The 19,672-nt window shown below is 40.0% G+C and overlaps 2 protein-coding genes across 2 annotated transcripts in view; both read left to right on the top strand.

The window, feature by feature from the left end:
• CYP39A1 (cytochrome P450 family 39 subfamily A member 1) overlaps positions 1-19,672 on the top strand; it is a 349,396-nt gene that overhangs the window by 197,122 nt on the left and 132,602 nt on the right. The window lies entirely within an intron of this gene.
• Positions 1-19,672, top strand: part of CLIC5 (chloride intracellular channel 5) — a 50,790-nt gene that overhangs the window by 26,831 nt on the left and 4,287 nt on the right. Inside the window, exons 3-4 of the mRNA XM_066314690.1 lie at positions 271-396; positions 1,708-1,814. Coding sequence (XP_066170787.1) covers positions 271-396; positions 1,708-1,814 — 233 coding nt within the window. The remainder of the gene's footprint in view (positions 1-270; positions 397-1,707; positions 1,815-19,672) is intronic.

Below are 19,672 nucleotides of genomic sequence, written 5' to 3'. Positions count from 1 at the left end.
TTTTTATCTAGCCTAGAAAGCCTGTGGTGCACAACAAAATAGTTGGGATTCAGGTTTAGTTGTTGTTTTGTCTTTTTTTTTTTTTTTCTCACTTGTGGAATGTTTTTATATTAAACAGGGTGCTTGGGATACTTTCAAAGTCTTCCAACCACAAATTACAGGAGAGAAAAAAAAAAAAAAAGGCAGACTGATTTTTTTGGAACTATAAATATCTGTGCAACTACCCAACCATAAAGATTAGTGATTTCATTACTTTTTCTCTGCTTGCAGAAAGCCAGCTGACCTGCACAATCTGGCTCCTGGGACCCACCCACCTTTCCTGACATTTAATGGAGAAGTCAAGACAGATGTTAACAAGATTGAGGAATTCTTGGAAGAGATTCTTGCACCTCCAAAGTAAGACCTTTGGATTTTTTTTTAGTCAATATTCCATTTCCTAGGAATGAAAGATGTCCTAAGAAGAGTTCCTAAAAAGCAGTCCTTCCTACAACCTTTACTTACAGGAGTTATATTTATTTATGAAACTTGCTGGCTTCAGTGAGATGACTTCCATGTGTGAAGGTTACTTATGTGACTAATAACTGCAGAATGTTTTCTCTGTACACATTTCAGGATGCCCTTGTATGCAGAATTAAGGAGATCAGAACTCGAAAAAAATTGTAGGGGTCTGGTGGCCACATTTTGCAAGGCTAAAAATAACTTGGAATAGATGCTGAGAATTGCCACACAAAATATCTGTGCCAGGAAAAGCATTTTACAGTGAAAAACTGGAGTTTTCTGAGCTGTATGGGGTATTAGGAAGGTTGGAAGGGGAACTGATTACAGAGGACGAGAGGCTCTGGAGGCACAAAAGTGCTCATTATTCTAGTCAAGAAATGACAAGAGACCATAACTGGAAGTTATAACTAAACTTACTCAGATTAGAAATAAGGCCCAGATTTTTTCAGTATGAAAAAGCTACCAATGAAAGGTTTAGATTTACCAGATATACCTCAGTCAAACATTTTGGACTTAATACAAGGATAATGGAAAAAAGAAATAGTTGGCTTGTGAGTTGGAGTTTAGAATCTATGAATCCATCAAATTTGGCTTGGTTCCTTATGGAACATTTTACCTCCAAGTGAATCAGCAGCTATAGGCCAGTCCTGAGGCAAGAGATCAGGCATTTAAATTTTCTATACTCTGCTCCAAGACCACTGAAGTCAGTAGGAGTCATTAGTTTGTGTTTATCTTTCAAATCAATATATTCCTTTTCACCAAAAGTCTATAAAAAGCAATGCAGAGACTGGAACATTTATGTTCCTTGACCTGGCTAATCCTAACACACCTTGCTATTCCATCCTGGAGTACATTTTCAGAGTAGAGGATTAGACATGACTGCCATTCGTAATGGAGAAATCTGGCTGCCAAACTCCCCTGCACCTTTCTGGAAATGTATGCTTCTTTCTGATTTAAGGCTGATTTTGGATTGTGGTTACATAAAGCACAAGTGCAATTACCTTTGTCTTGACTCCATCCCTGGGTAATTCCCTATCTGCCTGCCTTGACAGACAGATACAGTTAAGAGGGTCTTGCCAAGGTGTTGTGTTGAGATAATGAGTGTTAATTACACAGCAGGTTTTTCTCTCTTCTTGTGAATTGTATTTGTAGCCACTCTGTAGTGCTGGTAACAAGATGTTGCTCTCCCCACTGCTTTTGCCTGCTCAGGTATCCCAAACTGGCTGCGAAGCACCGGGAATCAAACACTGCTGGAATCGATATCTTTTCCAAATTTTCTGCATACATCAAAAACACCAAGCAGCAGGATAATGCTGGTGAGTATGACCACTGCTAAATGGACCAGGGAGTTTGTGTGCTTAGAAGTGGAAGGTTTTTGCCATTCTCTCATCATTTTATTGTAAACTTTGTTCAGATGACGTCAGGTACTGCTGCTGATCAGCTTGAAGTGGTTGGTTAGGTGGACTCAACTCACATGTCCACAGTTGAATTAACTATATCTGTAATAGTAAATAAAAGAGTAACAGAGTGTTTGGTAGCCTCTTTACTAGCAGCCATGGCATGACTCCTGTCCATATATCCCAGTTTCCTCACCACAACAGGATCCCTCACTGCTTACTGGACAAGACTGGTGGCCTGTGCTACCTCCTCCTCTGCCCCTGCACTGCTTAGAGGAGTGTGTGTTGACTGGACCCAAACCTGTGAGAGCAACTCATGCTTTATTAGATGTTGCCATCAGGTTCTTGGCCTACCTATCTTATGATTATATTATGCTGTTATACCTAATTTGCTCATATAAACTGAGTTATATCGACACATTCCATATAAACTAATTAAAAGAAAGAAGGGAATTTAAGAAATGTAATTGCACTCTGTAAGGTCCAGATTTTCCTTCACCTTTGTTTACGAAAAGAAAAGATCCCCCAGAAGCCAGATGCCATTCGTATTTATATGCATCCCACACTGTCTTCTTAATAAAATTGCTGTTCTTCTCCACATTTCTTTCCCCTCAGAGAGGCAAGACTTCAGTGAGTCTGAGCTCCAGTTGCTCCATAAAGCTGTGGATTTACGCATCCCTGTCACTTGAGATGACCTAGTAGAATATTTGCAGTCATTCACTGGTGTTCCTCCTCCCTCATGTTACTGGTTTCACAGACAGAGACCTATGGCACGTTGAATACCATGGGCTTATATTGTATCATTCAGAAAACACTAGATTTTGCAGGTTCCAGCTCTGCCACACATTTCATCTGTGCAATTATATTTCATTGCCTGGGGCTGACCCATGAGATAAAAATGGATAAATGAAGATTTATGTCAGATAACAATCTCCTCTGTAATATTTCTGTGTTGTTAACAGAAGGAAATAATTATAGTGCTTTGCTTCTCGGTGATGCTAAAAACTTGGGGTTATTTGTCTAATGCTAATGGGATGCTCAGCTAACCTTTATAGGAAGTTGTAAAAGGAAGATAAATTTAGAGTTAGATTAAATAGACATAACAATGAAAGTAAAGTATCTTGCCCATTTACAAGGAAGTTTTATGGTCTGCTGTGAAACTGTAAATCTTCGGCTGTGCTGCCCCACATGCACAGTTCCAACTCTTGCTTTTCAGTGACTGCAATAGACAAATCTCTGGGCTCACAAGGGCTGGCATCTCCAGCCAGGAATAAATGGTTATCCTAGAGGTGTCTGCGTCTGGCCATAAGCAGAGCTGGAATTCAAGGAGTGATGTCCACTGTGGTGAGATAAGGAATCTAACCCTGAAATGCACTCCACGTTTTCAGAAGCTGCAATATGATTAAAGAGAGCTTTCTCTAGTTCTGCATAACAAACGCTTGGTTTAGGCACTCTTGTAAATGACAATTAAGCACACCAAAGTTTTAGAGACAACCTGTTAAGCTGCAGGAGAGAAACAATCTTTGCTCCCTGCAAACTTCCTCACTCTGTTTTTGTTACCTGGTTCCTTCTCCTGTCTCATCCAGACACTGCAGTCTCTGAATGTACTGATGCTCAACTTTCCAAAGTAGAGAAAAGCTTTTAGCTTAATTTTATTACAGCTGGAGTGCTGCACTGCAAGGAGAATAAATCAAAGATGGGCAGAATAGAACTGGATCTTTCTATCTATAATTGTGTTCTTTCTATCAATGAAGTAAGGTCTCTGGGACTGTCAGTGCAGGCCTCAGTTTCATCAGACTAATTGTCTGTCAGTTTTCAAGGACTAAGGAAGAATAGTTTCTCCCTAATCCCAGGGATGTTTTACTCACCTTCTGTTGAGTTCATCTGGATAACAGCAGTTTCTCTGAAGGCTGATTTAGATGGAAGAGAATGAGTTAGTCCAAAAGCAGTTGTGTTAAATTTCTTTGGCAGTGAATAGACTGTGTGCTGAGGAAAGGAGAGCAACACTGCATACTTTTTTCCTAATGAACCTATTTATTTTTGATTCGTATTTAATAAATTCCAATAAATAAAGAGGTAAATTCAAAAGGGATCTGGGATCACCTTATCTGGTGCGTATCGTTTTACAGCAGGTCCTTCTGCATTATTCAAAATAATAGAATAGAATCACAGAATCCCAAAAGCTGTTAAAGACCTTCAAATCATCAAGTCTAACCTTTACTCATGGCTGTGTCAATTAAACCATAGCACTGAGTGCCATGTCCAGTCACTTCTTGAGTACTTCCAGGGATGGTGACTCCACTGCCTGCCTGAAAAGCCCACTCCAAAACTTAACAAGCCTTTCAGTGACTAAATTCTTCTTGATGTCCAGCCTGGCCTTCTCCTAGTACAGCTTGAGGCTTTTTATTGAAGTAAATAGTTTTTATATTGTATTAATATTATAGTCTAGTCTATTTATATATTAAAAACCTGTTATTATACATTTGGGTTTATATATTGTAGTATTATGTTATATTATTTTTATTTTTCCTATATTACAGCAGAAGTAGTTGTATATAGATCTGTGACCAAAAAGAAGCACTTTATAAACATGAATTACTTAGCAATTACTTAGGTGAAATCCCTTTCCCTGTCTCCACATGAGCAGGTGAGATCCAAAAAGATCAGAGATTGCTGCTTGTGGTTATCATAAATGGTTTCTGTACTCCCAGCTCTGAGATAAAGGTAATATGTGTCTCACAGTCATTCTCTACATCCATTTCTGGCTCCAGCTGGTTCTAGTGCTTGGGTTAATCTGGAAAGCCACACCAGTGACTGGAACATCAGTTGCACATGACCAAAACACAAATAGAAGATGAGCTGTTAGTAAATCAAAAATAGATTATAGGCCCCAGGTCATTATATAAACAATAATTTTAATTTCTTTTAATTGGAAATAGAGGTGGGCCGGGGGTGGGGGGTGGTGTGGGGGGCAGGACAGCAAGGTGACTAAAGCACCAAACATCAGGTGGTTTAAATTATGTTCTCTTAACTCAGGAGTCAGAGAAGTGAATTCAATAACATGTGGGATATCGGGCTGGGAATTAGTGACATCAGCCTGTCTCTGGCTGTGAGAAGTGTGGCTTAGGTGTAATTATGTGTGACCATTCCTTGTAGGGTACTGGGTTAGGACAGGTCTTGTGTGTGCAGCGTGAGCTCTCACCCAGCCTGGGGCTGTTACGTCTCTGCAGAAAAGTGACACCAAGTGGTTGGAATAATTGATGATATTTATGCAGCATGAGGGTACTGGATGAGACAATTGAGGAGAATCTAATACTCACCCAAGGAATGTCCAAGCTACTCTCTCTCTTAGCCGAATTTGTGGCCAGGGCCATGGAGAAATGTCACGCTTCAGGAGTTGCCACTTCTGGCTGTGTCACTATGGTATTTCCTGTCCTGAGATGGCACAGCTTTACATAGCTAAATGATTTTTTCCCCCTGATAGTGGAAAAGTCAGTGAGGACAATAAGAGATTGGTAAATCCTTGTTTTAGTGTGTGTCTGAGTCCTCCTATGTGAATAGACAGACGCAGGGATACATTTGTAGGTCTGTTTCTAAGATTGTGACACCATCTGCTGGTAAATATATGAATGTATAAAGCAGCTTTGCACAAACAGCTTTACAGTCAGGGCGGAAAAAACAGGGTCCTTTCTGTCAAGATAGTTTCTTCTCACAAATGTAACATTGTCAAAAGAGCAGTGTTTCATAGTAACCTATCAATTTTGACAAAGTTTTCATGGAAAAAATTATGTTTTTTCTGGATGAGTTAAATTTACTTTGAAGTAAAAATGCTTTAACATTACAGAGAAAAATAGTGATTTTTTTTTTCTGGATTCATGCAGTACTTCATTAGCCACACACCGTTATATTTTATGCCTGGCACAGAAGCAGGTGATAACCTTCTCCTGTAAGTCTGTGTGGCAATATGTTATTGATCATGATTCATTTACTTACCAAAGGTATTTGGCAGCAAGGCTGCCCTGATTTAATAGTTCCCTGAATTTCTGATTCTTTTTTTCCATCTTTGTTTTCCTAACTTTTCTGTCTTATAATATAAAAACGTTGAAAGTTTTGGAGTGGGCTGGCGAGGGCTGTAAGCCCAGAAGCAAACATGCTCATGCCATATCAAAGTCCCACCACTTTTAAGCTTCTTGAAAGGGAAGGAATTGATTCCAGATTCTCAGGATGTGGCAAGCTGTGTTTAAAGAAAGTGTGTGCATTTATTATTTCAAGTCAGTTCAATCAGAACTTGATTCCTTCCACCCCCTGTGCCACTTGATAATTTTATAACAGGCGTGTTTGAAGGAGTCATCTCCTCATTGTGGGATTAGATCTGTGTGTCAGTAGCACCACTGGATTATTCAGTTCTCTGGCTGTTGTCACCAGGCTTCACCCCTTGTGCCTGAAATGACAAGTGCTCATTCACACATGGACAGGAGTCCTTGGGACGGTTCAGTGCAGTAGTTTTAAAAATTATTCCCTGGGCACTCTTGCTCAAGTTTCATGGCCAGTTTGAGAGTTTTTTGTTGCTAAGTGATTGTTTAATATTGAGAAGGAGGTCTTGTCGGAGCACAGGAAAGTAAACTGAGGTCTTGTGTGTTTACTTTGGTTCCTCTGGTTGATGCTGAGTAAGTCACTCATGCTCTGTACAGTCACCAGGGAGGCAACAATTTATGTATTCATTGGAGGAGGATGAAATCTAATTAATTGGAATGCTGTGTACATAGTCAGCATCCTGCTTATTTTTTTTACTTGCGAGACTGTGTACTGCAAACCAAGGGGACAACCTGGGGTAACCACCCATTAACTGTCCCGCCTAAAATTGTGAGTTCTTTGGCCTGTAGAATGAGCCCTTTGATTTCATGTAGGAGTTTAAAAAGTTGTTCTTGAATTGAGTTCTTAGGGGGCACCAGCTCCAGTGTGGGTGGGCGCATTCATTAGTGGTACGGAAGGATATTTCACTGTACGGCTCCTCAGAAGGCGCTGAGCTGGGAGACCACCAACATGATTTCGTGCAGAGGAATTTCCAGCCGTCTGACCAGAGGACTCTGCTTGTCTGGTTTGGATTTACATCAAGAGGCCAAAAATAAAAGCGCATTTAAATCATTAACTCACATGTGATTAAATGCTGTTCACCTCTTTCAGTAGCTCCATCACACTTTGTGGTTTGGTGTGTGAGGTGGGAAATGTCTCTCTCAGTGGGCTGTGTGTGTACACGTGCAGTAGAAATGCACACACACGTACAGGGCTGGAATTAAAACTGCCCTACATCAGTTTTACACTGTGGAGTTAAGCAGAGGGTCAGACCCCACTGCACAGGTATGTGCACAGGCTGTATTGTGCACACTGATCCTTCCTAGAAGCCATCACATGCCTCTTGTAATAAGCAGAAAATCTGTTCACTCCAAAACCTAGCTTAGAATATTCATAGTAATACCAGCTGCATGTTCAGACCCTCTGTGGCACCTGAGCCAGGGGTAGGAGCTTCTTGATGTGGTGGGGCAGCCTGGAACAGGCTGACAAGTGTGATATGGTCTGGCTCCAGCAGCAGGAGAATGAGACATCTGTACTCAAAGTAACTCCACCCGTGGTGGAAGGGCAGGGAGTCACTTCCTTCCAGCCTGGCATCTCTCAGCAAAAGGGGTCGTACTATAACTGTACTATAACTGTAACTGTGATATGGCTTCTTCTCAGTCTTTGGTCCTTCTGACCTATTCCATGCCTAAAGGCTTCACCCTGTGCCCAGAAAAGTTCCTGGCAAAGCTGTTCTTGAGTTTGCCGGAGGAAATTTAAAAATCTGTTTGAATGCTCTTGTATTGATGGAAAGTGACAGGGATCTTGGATCAGACTCTAATTTGGGACCAACACAATTGCTTTATGTTTTTTGAACAGATTTTCAAGGTGCCATATAAATAAAAATATAAATATTTTGGGATGTCTGTGTACCAACTTGCCTTCACAATTTTTTTTATTCTTTCTCTTTAGTTGAAGAATTTCCATTTTCCACTAAAAACCCCACATCAGTCCAAGGCCCAGCACAAGCACCAATTTGTCCTGTGGTGTGACAGTACCAAGTTTTCTCTGTCATACAACCAGGAAGGACTAGAAAGAGCTTTTAAAATTGTTTTAGAGAAAATTACTTGCTTCATGATGGAACATGTTAGGATCACAGTTCTTCTAGTGGAAGGTGCCCCTGTCCCTGGCAGGCAGGTTGGAAATAGATGACTTTTAAGGTGCCTTGGAACCCAGGCCATTCCATGATTCCATGCTGATTCCATGATTCTTTAATTTTGGCCTTTTGAAGGGAAAAAAAAAAAAAAAAAAAAAAAAAAGATATTTCAGAACATTTTAAACAAGTTTTTATTACTCCCCCTGAGCTGAATAATGTTGGGCTCATGGTAGCTAAAGTGCTTGGCAGCTTTACAAAACCAGCCCTAATATAAAAAATACCCAGTCTTTAAAACATATGTAAAATAGCTTTTCTGCAACATTTGTGGCACATAAAGTACCAAATACATGTTGGTGAGTGTGATATAAAGCTTTTATTGCCATTCATTTGGGATGACCCACATAACTCACTCATGATATGTTAATAAAACTGTTCACTCTGTCTCTTTATAAAAACACACATATAAAGACCACTAAAACTGTGGTGTAGCTTTGTGCTAACTTGTTAAGAAGTGCTGCAAGTTGCATTTATCATCTGTCCCAAATTGCTTTATCTGCTTTCTGCCCAGTAATCAAAGACTAAAATGCCCAGGAACAGCAGTTTGCAAATTAAGTTTTCTTGAGAAATAACTTCTTGAAAGTTCTCTTCAAAATCCTGCTGGCTGGAGGCCCAGAGCCATCAATATTCTGTCTGGTACCAGTGACAGCTTTAAGGACCAATATCTTTTGACCCACCTAAACTGAGAACTGAAATGTTATGGCAATTAAAAGGAAGTTTTCAGTTTTCTAAGATAACACACCATCACCTTAATCTGAGAAATATGTACCTTACAAAGGAATATTTCTGAACTTTCCATCTTCTAAGACCTTGCTAATTGAGGAACAAAGATTTCATGATGCAAATGTGAAAAATGCTATTTGAAAACAACACTAAAGGAGCATTTTCTGTAAGTCTAGATGTGATCAGCCTGCAGGCTCTCCAAGGCATGAAAGTATGCCTCAGTATGCCTGGATAACAGTCTTAGATGCAGCCATTCTGGAGATAGTAAATACTTGCAGTAAATTTACTGACACAATTTTCTGACACATCTGTGCTGAAGCAACTTTGAAGACATAGAATACCACAGGGAGGAAGAGAGAAAGAAGAAAGAATGTATTTATAAAAGAAATACGTATTTGTATAATTTAAAGTTACAGAACATGCTAAAGTCCACAAGCTTAATGACATGATGAAATTAAGGCACTTTCTCAAGCCTTTGCTGAGTCAGGGCCTATATGCATGGCCAGGCCTAGAGTAGAGCACTTGCAATGTGAACAGTAGTTGGCAGACACTCTCCTTTAAGAGGGAATTATTTCCCCTGTGTGTTTGAATATTCCTCCAAGTGCTGCTGGCTTTGCTGGGATGCTTTGTTCTGTTTCCCAGCCCAGCTCCATGCTCACACACAGGAGCAGTAGCACAGCTGGAAGTGGATTAGAGCAATCTGGCAGCAGCAGTCCTGGGAGGAATTAAGCGCCTTGGTGCTGGAATGGAAGGCCTAAATTACATTATTATTTAGAATTGAGTTTTACCTTCATTCCTCTATGGTTTTGCCCTGGAGGGTAACTCCCTTCATTGTGATAGAGCTGATGTATCTGAAGTGTGTTCACCACAGCAAGGACTTAGATGAGGTTATGGCGTTGCTCAGTTCAGTGTCCAAATCTTATATAACCAAATGTTCAGGTTTAAACACCCAAGTGGTCTTGATATCCTGACAGGATTGTTCATAGGCTTATATAAAGCCATTGCAAGCTATCACATGGTAGAAAGCCCAGTGACTGTCTCCTGGAAGTCAGTTTGCAAAACTGTTAATGACTTCAAAGGGAAAAGAATTGGCCCAGGATCTTTTTTTCCTTAAACAGATTATTTTTTTTTTTTACATGCATGCAAATGTTCTTCATAAAATAACAGGGAGAAGAATGTGATGTAAATTGAAGTCAATGCTACTAAGTTTCTTCATTATATATACCTTTAGTCATTGACTTTCAGCTTGAAAACCATGCTAGAAATGAGGTGACAAAATAGGAATCAGATAAATAATTCTTGCAAAAATATCATGGCTTTTCTGATTGCAGAAAAAATAATCAGAATTTCATGGACTTTGAGGCCAGAAGGATCTTTGTGTTATTTACTATCATCTCCTACAAACCACATCCCAGTGAGTTTTGCCCATTGAGCAAACATTTTAGTGTTCCATCCTTAAAAGGATTTGGTTTGATTGAGCAGAGAATAGGAGAAACTGAAGTGTCCTTGGTGCACTGAAGTGTCTTTGGTCCTTGAGGCTTTTTTCCAGTCCTTCAGCACTGTCTTACTGTTTTCCTTTGACCTCTTGCTAGAATTCCCAATGCCTTTTTCCTTTTTTCAGTTGTGGGCACCAGAACTGGGAAACAGGTTTTTAGCACTCGCCACTACAGCTCAGTTGCAACAGGAGGCAGTGTGACCTCCCTACTAATTCTTGGATTATTTTCATACATCCAGACTTAATTATAGCTGATTTTGCTTCTGTTCTTTTCAGGGAGGCTGAGGCATAACCACGATGATCTCTAAGTCATTTCAAGGGGCTTGAACAAAAAAAAAATCTCAAAAGCAGAGAAACAATGGGAAAGAATTAAGATGTGACTCATTTGAAAATCTCATAGTCTCATGGCTTTTTGTGCCTCAGTAACAATTTTTTTAATTCAAAAGACAGAAAATTCTGGAAGTATTAAATAAATACATTTGAAACTGAGATTTTCCAAGTGACCTGAGGTATTTGAGAACTTAATGACTTTAAAATTTCATACTCAGGTGCTGCTAGCTAGGCATTGCTCTGTCTCTCTCCCATGTGCCTTCACTGACATTGGAATTAAATTACATAGTTGAAAACAGTGGAATGCAATTGGGATTGTCCTGGTGTAAACAGAAGCAGACTTTATTCTTCTAATGACTGGAAATGGAAGAAGTTGATATTAAAGATTCAAGCACCAGCAGCCCGTACAGGAACAAATTTCTTCGCTTAAATCTTGGAACACAAGGGGTCCCCACAGCACTGCTGCTAAAGCCCAGCGGCACTCGCTGCCGGAATCTCACTTTACTCTTATTTGAATGCGGATACATGAAGTTAGTTTTCCTTTGTTGGTCCCAGAATCGTCTTTAGTAGTAAAACAAAAGTTTAAACTCTGAGTGAGCACACTTAGAAATCGAGATAGCGGAACGATAACCTCGCACCATAAATAACGTGTGTTTATAATCTGCAGGGCTTGATTTTATTTATTTGTTTTTTTATCCCCAAGTTCCTGATGCAAATCAGCTGCTGCTTGTCCGCAGTTGCTTTAGGGACACCTGCAGAAGACTAGCATGGCAGAGGTCAGGATTTGGCCCTTGGGGACGTGCCCTAGAAATGATGTTTGTCACTTACGTGCTGCTACAGGGTCATGATGATTTGTGAAATACAAGTTCAGTGCTGTTCTTCCTGGGGCACTTGTAGACCAGTAGTTTTACATTCACTTGCTTCCTGCCCTCAGGGTCACTGGGACTCCTAAGAGACTTGGGAATGAAGCTTTCCTTTGGTGTCATTGGAACACCTGGTCTTCTAAAAAAAAACAGCATTTGAAGGTGCTCTGACTGCATTTTTCATGATAATGTTACAAGTATTGAATTTATTTCTTGCCTCCATTGTAAAAATGAGTAAGAAAAGGGAAGGAGGAAACCTGAATTTTCAGTAAAAAAATAGAAACAAGTCAAAACAGTTTTTCTAAGAGGCTTGTAAAACATGTCTACTTTACTATTTAAGGTGTTATTGATTCACCTGCTTTGCTAGGTTTAATTTGGGAGTAGGACAGATAGTATCACAAAAATAGATACCAAGATGCCTCTTCTTTCATTATATTTACTGTTATCATTTCTAACCTGAAACATATTTCAGGTTATGTTAGTTTATATTTCAGGTTTATATAATATTAGTATATAATATAAATATAAATATAAGTTTATATTTCAGGTTTATGTTAGTTTATATTTCAGCATATTTCAGGTTTAGAGCACCAGAGCTGGTGCACTACTGCTTTATTAATGTAAAGATTGTGGCCAAAGAGTATTTTTTATTTTATTTCGTGTATAGGAGGCAAGGCAAATGATTTAAATTATTTTTACAAGGCTATATAGAAAAACTTGAGAAGAAGAGACTCAAGTCTCTTAAATCCATGTGACCTCTTAATTCTTGGATCATTGTTTTCTGTCTTAAGAAAACGTAGCTGGGAATTGAACTTTCAGTCTTTCTCATTCCTTCTATGAAGATTTTGAGACACATCTGTCAAAATATCCCAAACTTTTTGGGTGAAGCTCTAATCAATCAATCAATCAATCAATCCACATCACCAGTCTGTAGATGGGGTGAGAAGGGAAGGGAAGAGAGATGATAAGGGTGGGATCATATCACCTAAATCTGTTTAAAAGTTATATATTAGTAATTCAAAAGTCCTGGTTTATTTCTGATCAATGGAGAGAGACATCAATCTATTTCTAAAGGGCATTTTGATTTTTTTTAAAGTATTAGTCTAAAGTTGAGAGAGTTTCCTTCGGAGGTATCTTTCTTTCATTGCTATCTGTAAGGGATACTTGAACAATTAGGTCAGACTAATTACCTAACAATTAGATGGCTGAAATTAGGCAAGGGGAATCTTACCCATAAGCAAATCAACAGATTTTTTGCTGTGTCCAGGTTTCTGAGGGTGCTTGGGGGTATCCCTCAGCTGTGTCAGCTCCATGTTCCTCTGAGTTCTGGATGAAGTGTTCCTGGAGCTTAGCACCTCCATTTCTCTAACTGCACATACACAGAACAACAGATATGTGCCTACATGTATGGAAAATACGTCCCCATTTATGCCTGAAAACCATTGCCTGAAAACCTGAAGACCATGTCTGAAAGCTGATTTATGCCAAGTTGTGAGGCTGTTTCCATGTGTGCCCCTGTGTTTTTGTGACTCACCCCATTCCTGGTGTTTGCTCACCCAAACACTGACTGGGAGTAAAAAACCCCTTTACAAGTCCCAGCTCTGACTTGTCTGGAGGATGAACATGAACCCCTGTCCCCTAAAACAACCCCAAACCAGGAAAAAGTTGAGTTGAGGAGTAAGAGACACTAATTTATTTCTCTTCTGTGTACAGAAGCAAGTATTTGTTGATTCATTAAGTGGGCAGAGACAGACAGATCACAGCTTTTCCACATGGCTGTGTGGGCATTCACCTTTATTGTGGGAACATGCATAAGTCTTTTTTCCAGTGAATATTGAATTATTTATCTGGACTGGAACATCTTTAATAGGAGAGCTGAATCACCCCAGAAACTCCCTTTGGCCCAGACATTGGTATCTAAATGCCTTGGATGCATGGGAGCACACAGCCTTCATTCTTCTCTGCATTTCCAATGGCTCTCTCAGTGACCTCCCATTCATTTGCTGCTCAGACCTGGGGATTTTATGAGGCAGAAACATGCCTGGAAAGGATGCTGCAGTGCTCAAATGGGCAATGTATTTGCCCTGTGGGGAGTAAACCCTAATATTTAAGTAACTTTAAAAAAAATTGGAGGTATTATCCTAGATCACTTGGGTGAACAGTGAAATTATATTCAAAGGGTAGGATTCATCTCGCCTGACTTCACCTCCCTGAAAGTGAGTGTCTAGTCTGAGCTAGTCCTTTAGGTTTCATCTGTAATTCACGCAGCAAGGAGGGCATGTGTGCAGTGAGTCACACTGGTCTGAAGCAGGTGTCTCAGGCAGTTAGATGGAATTACCCTCTGGAGATGCTCAGTCCCTCAGAGCAGAGAGGGAACCTACAGAACCAGCTTAGACAAGGCACCTGACTCTTAAATGGCTGAACAGAAGAAATCAGGGCAGCACTCAGATCTCAAGGGTTTTATTGAAATCACAGGGGGAAGATAAACTGTTCAGTATGGAGTGCAGAGTCACATGTATTGCAGTCACAACTCCTCCATGGAGAAGAATTAATCGATACAGATTAAACTTACAATACTCTGTTGAGCCACCCTGGGAAAAAAAGGGTAGAATGGAGAAAAAAAAAAAGTGAAAATATGAATCCTTGGGTTTTAATCAGACTGTAAGACTAGTGGAATGATATTATTTTCTTACCTCAAATTGCTGTTTCTTAGCTTGTTCCTCTTTCCTACCAGAAAACAGTATTGGGTCTCATATAATATCAAACTGTGAATCTGGAAGTGATCAGGAAAGGTGGTTTGTTTTTTTAAAGGAAAAATAAATCTCAGATGGTTTGATTGGGACTGTGAATATTTATGTACTGTTCCCCCTTTTCCCTCATTGCGTATTTCACCAAGTTAATTTGCGTGTGTTACAGGATAAATTTTACAGAAGGGCAGTGGAAGAAAGCAGTAAAAAGGGAAAACATCAATCAGTGATCCAGGGTAGCAGCAGGAATCATTCATTTTTGTACATGGATCATAGTTTGTTGTACTTGCCTAGGCTTGACAATTAAGAACCTTGCAGTTGTGCAGAGATCAGCCTCAGGTAGTTTCAGATGATGGCTACAAAAGACAAGATGTTGCTGAGCTTCAATCACTCTGAAGCCTTGTTGTCACAGGGATAATCATGTAGAAAGAGGGCTACATACTTGTCCTTGACTTAGAGAAAGTGTTTTGTAAAAAAAGGCTTACTTAATAAAAGTGCCATGGGTGGTGTGAGTAACCTGATTTATTGGTAAATGTTGGTGGAATTTTGTGAATAATAACTTGCTTTGGAAAGTAAAAGTATTTTCTGTCAAACAGTTTGAAACAGAAGGTTTTTCTTCTTTTAATTTGGAAATGATATGTTAATTTTGAAGATTTCCAACATTTAAAAAGTGATGTGAAAATGACTGGATGTCTAGGCAAGGCTTAACCAACCATCCCCAAACGTGACTTTCTTGTTTTCATGTTTGTTTAGAAATCTTGGATTATTTTGCTTAAAGTTTGTTTTAAAAAATTAACTATTTTTGCTCTCTTTTCACATAAATCAAATAGTTTTTATGTTCAATTTGCCTAAAAATCTGTTGTTCTTAGTACTCTGATTGTGCCCTCTATGCTTTGAATCTCTTTCCATAATAGCTATAAAGTGTAATCCTTACCCTGCAAGAGGTTCCACACAAGCACACAAAAAAGGAGTCATCTCACCTCATTTTAGCTATTTTAAATTTAGGCAGCCAGTCTGCCTATGAGAGAGAATGAGAGAGATAGAGAAAGTGAGATTGAGGCTTCTCTGGTGGTAATTCAGCTTTTCCTAGGCTACTATTTTAGGATGGAATGATTTGCCTTCCAGTGGCTTGTTCAGGCCACAGAGATTGGTGTTTATGTGCTTTGTCTGCTTTGACTGTTTCTCCTTGTCCCAACATTAAACAAGGAAGGAAATATTTGGAGTTCAAGGAATGGGAAAAAGAGTCCTCGCCTGACCTCTGCAAATGCTGTGGGTGTGGGCAGTCTGAATCAGTTTTACTTTTTCCAAACCGTTTTTCTTTTACTACTTTCTAGTTACTTTCCATTTTGCTTCAGCCTTATTTGACCCACAGAAAAGAGAGATGGAAACGACCAATGACGCTGGAAGTTTTATGGCCAGTATTATTTCAGGGGTCAGATTAACTGATCAAAATAGTCTCTTTTGGCTTTAAAAGCTTCTGGAGAAATCCTAACCCCACTGAAGTCAACAGCAAAACTTCCATGAGCGTCAGGATGGCCAAAACTTCACCCTGAGTACCTATTAATGAATCTTTGTCATCTGGCCCTCTGCTTGACTTTGCAGGATTGCTCCGTGCGTTACATTTTCCAATGTTTTGTTCAGATATGGTATAAGTAATTCAAGGCACAGGGGTTTCTCCCCATCTCCTGGAAATAGTTGCACAGATTAATAGTTTAAGGAAGTTTTTTCTTGAAGCGTGGAGTAACAGAGCCAAAGTCTGCTCTTGGTTGAACTGGAGTAAATATGGAACGGCTTGTTGACAATGCAGAGTTACTCCTCGCCTATGTCAGTGTAACTGAGAGCACAGTTTTGCCAATTATTAACTTTTCTTACATTATTTGTATTTCTGTGCATGTCAGAATTTGTTAATTTCATTGTTCAACATCAAGTAACCTTCTGCTGAAAACAGAACATCGCTGTGAATTAGGTGTCATCAGCTAAATTGAACCTCACCCTGTGCATTTGACAGATGGTAATACATTCATTAAGTGTTCTGTGGTTGCTTTGAGGTTGGAAATTGCTATTTTTCTGGCTTCTAACTCAGAATTCTTAAGTAAAGTTGTTTAAAATCCTAGTTTTGAAGGGAGAAGAAAAATCACAAAAAGCTCATAAGGTTTTTTTATTAATATTATTGTTTACTATTGGTGGCATGACAGGGAAGGACTGTGATTGCTAGAAGCTGTCTTTGGCTCATTAAGTAGCTCAGAATGAAGTAGAGAAGGCTGAGCGAGATGGTTCCACCATGGATTTTGTCTATACATGGGTAGAGTTTCTTGGAATTTGAGTTTATATTAAATATATCCCAGTGAAGGCAATATGATTCTGGTGCCTTTATGCTTGGTGATTCCACTGTCCAGAAGAATGGTTTCCAGGAGTTCAGACATTTCAGCTGTTGCATGGATAAGCTGATGACAGGGCTCCTCTCTCAGGGCTGGTCACGTTTGGGATCTCTAAGTTCCTACTTAAAGTCTGCAGGGTGGGGAAGCAGTTAGAGGTAGAAATTTCAAAGGCAGCACAGAGCCACATACTCAGGCCTGGCTCCACTTGGTGTTGTAATATTGAATCCTCCACCCTGACATTACCAAGACAATGCAAGGGTGTGATTAGACACTTCAGGAAAAGTTCTCCCCACAGCTCATTTAGGGGTCATCAAAACCAAGTGTAGAAGAGAAAACTCCATTGAACGGAGAGGAAACTCTCAGGGCGTTTAATTCAAACCTATTCTTTGAATTTTACTCCAGGAGAGATTAATCCCACCCATTAGCTGTTATCAGCAAATCTATTTTCTTATTTAATGATGTTTCCCAGAGGACAAGTTGCCAAGGGGATTAGGTGCTTAGCCACTTCTGAAATTCACTGTGGGTGGTACTCTCACAAATGGGGAATTAGTAACTTTTCAGATCTTCACATCTTTTTAAATGGCTTCATCTAGTCTGGTGCTAACTGGCATTCACATGGCCCATGCCTTGGTGAGTGCATCTTCTCCCCTATGTTCTCAGTGGAGACAATGTAGAGAATCATCCAGATTTTCATGAAATAGCCAAAGTAAGTCCAAATTTAAGGAATTAATCCAAGCTGAGTTTGGTCAGCAATATGAACCCAGACAGTTCTTTCCTCAGGAAGGATCTCAGAGCATTCAGAATTGTAGGCTGTTCTGAAGAGGTCATTTGCTGGTCTCCATTCATAATTTTTCACCTTTCACATAATGCTTAAATATCTACCAAGTAGGAAAGAAAATTAAATTCTTTTACACATCCTCCTACTTTGAGTGGGGATTTCCCTGAGTACCTTCTCAAGGAACGTAAGATTTCAAATCATACAGATAAATCTGAGTGTGTTAGGGCACCTAGAAAGTAGGATTTGCCACATGGAATATTTGCATATGAATTTCAAAAAAAGCCTTGGAAACCATTGACTGGCTTTAAAAATCTGACCCTGTGCACCTAAATTCCATTTGATGTAGCAATTTTTGGAATTTAATTCTCTTAGTTTTTCAAAATTTATTTGCTATTTAATTGGAAGAAGAACAGTTCTTTCTCATTCACCATTTTCTATTTTCCAGGCTGTTCTGTGAAGTTTACTAAGATATAAGATCTAGTTTACTAAGAAGAGTGTTGATTTAAAAAATGGGGTCACTGGTGTCATGAGTAGTTGTTCAGTTCTTGCCTATCAGGATATAAGATGGTCCTGACTGTGTGATGATTTCATTGTGAGATGTCAGCATCCTGTGGGCTCCAGCAGAGCCTGTGAATTAGGTCACAGATGTATTAAACCCTGAACATACGCTTATTTCTGGCCTAAAGCTGCCGTATGCAAGCGCCAAGTATGAATTCAGATAGTTGTTTTTCTTGCAGTCACAAACAGGCTTCACTCCAGGCATTGTTTTTGGGACAGCCATGACGCACTTTGATAGAGCAATGAGAGCAAAAAAAAACCCCAAAACCTAATAAGTTCCAGAAAGTTACATAAACACACCTCACCTGCTGCTGCTGTCTCTGTGCACACACCTGACTGATCCCATGGGCTAGCACAAAGCATCAAACATCCTCCTGACACTGGAATATTGCTCAGATGACTTGGAGAACCAACAATCCTACAGGGTGAAGGGAATTCTGGAAAGTGGTCAGTGTTGAGCCAGTTTTCTAACATCCACATGAACAAAATGAAATGAAATCGCAGTAATTCGAGTCCTACGCTGTAAGAGGACACAGTCTGAGGCTGACCATGAGAAATAGAACTGTCTATTCAACAGGTGTTACAGGTCAAACCAGAAAGAGATTGCTAAATCCTTTGAGTGCTGCCATACTCCGCAGTTCCTCCCCTCACGGGGAAGCTGTGAGGCAGGACAGCTGCAGGCGATTAAAGGCACCACTACCAGCATCTGACAGCAAAATGTCAGTGTCAAAATTCAATTTGAATTGATTAAATGAGGGATGGCAACAGTTTTGTTTTATGGATGGCAGCACTTCAGTTGCTTTAGATGGTCTGCTTTCAGAAATAAAATTCCTTCCCTCCCTGCTATGTTGGTGGGGGTGTTTTCAGTTGGATCACAGTCATTCCTCCAGTCAATCAATTAAGCCAGGATTTGCCACTGTGTCTCAGACTCAGCCACAAAAGAGCTGGTATGGTTCCCTGGTGCTGGGCCAAGAGACTTCAGTGGGAGCAAGGCATCAAGTGGCTTAATCTGACTTCCACTGCTGGCACAGTGGAAGTTTTAAGGGATGTTAGGGCAGCAGAGAAATCATGTTCTGTGGTGTTCAGCTCCTGCTCTCTCAGTGTCCCTGGATGTGCTGCCTTTCTCCTGTGCCAAAAGCACAGGGGCAGCTGACATCAGAGCCTGTGGGTTTACCTGTGCCAGCAAGGTCTCTGTGGAGGATGATTGCTGCAGCCCTTTGGAGTGCCTGTTGTGGTCCATAAGTATATTTAGGACCATAGAATCATAGTATGGTTTGGGTTGGAAAAGACTTTAAAGATCCTCTGTTTGCAAACTGCCTGCCACGGACACTTCCCACCACCCCAGGTTGCTCCAAGCCCTGTCCACCTAGGCCTTGAACTCTGCCAGAGATGTCACAGCTTCTCTAGGCAACCTGTTGCAGTGCCTCACTATTTCACAGTAAAGAATTTCTTGCATATAATTAACCAAATTTCCCCTCTTTCAGTTTGAACCTATTGGTCTCTGTACTTTATCTCCCTAGGCCTTGTAGTGCTATACCACCTGAGTAACTCTCTCCTAAGTTCAGTGGCAGTAAGTTACTCAGAGATATGAGATTTTATAGTATTAGACCATTAATACTGACTCCAGGCCACATATGCAG

Source organism: Sylvia atricapilla, chromosome 3 (genome assembly GCF_009819655.1).
Source record: "Sylvia atricapilla isolate bSylAtr1 chromosome 3, bSylAtr1.pri, whole genome shotgun sequence".
In the NCBI taxonomy this organism is placed as follows: domain Eukaryota; kingdom Metazoa; phylum Chordata; class Aves; order Passeriformes; family Sylviidae; genus Sylvia; species Sylvia atricapilla.
The sequence above is the reverse complement of the archived record's forward strand: the minus strand, read 5'-3'. Positions and strand labels throughout refer to the sequence as shown.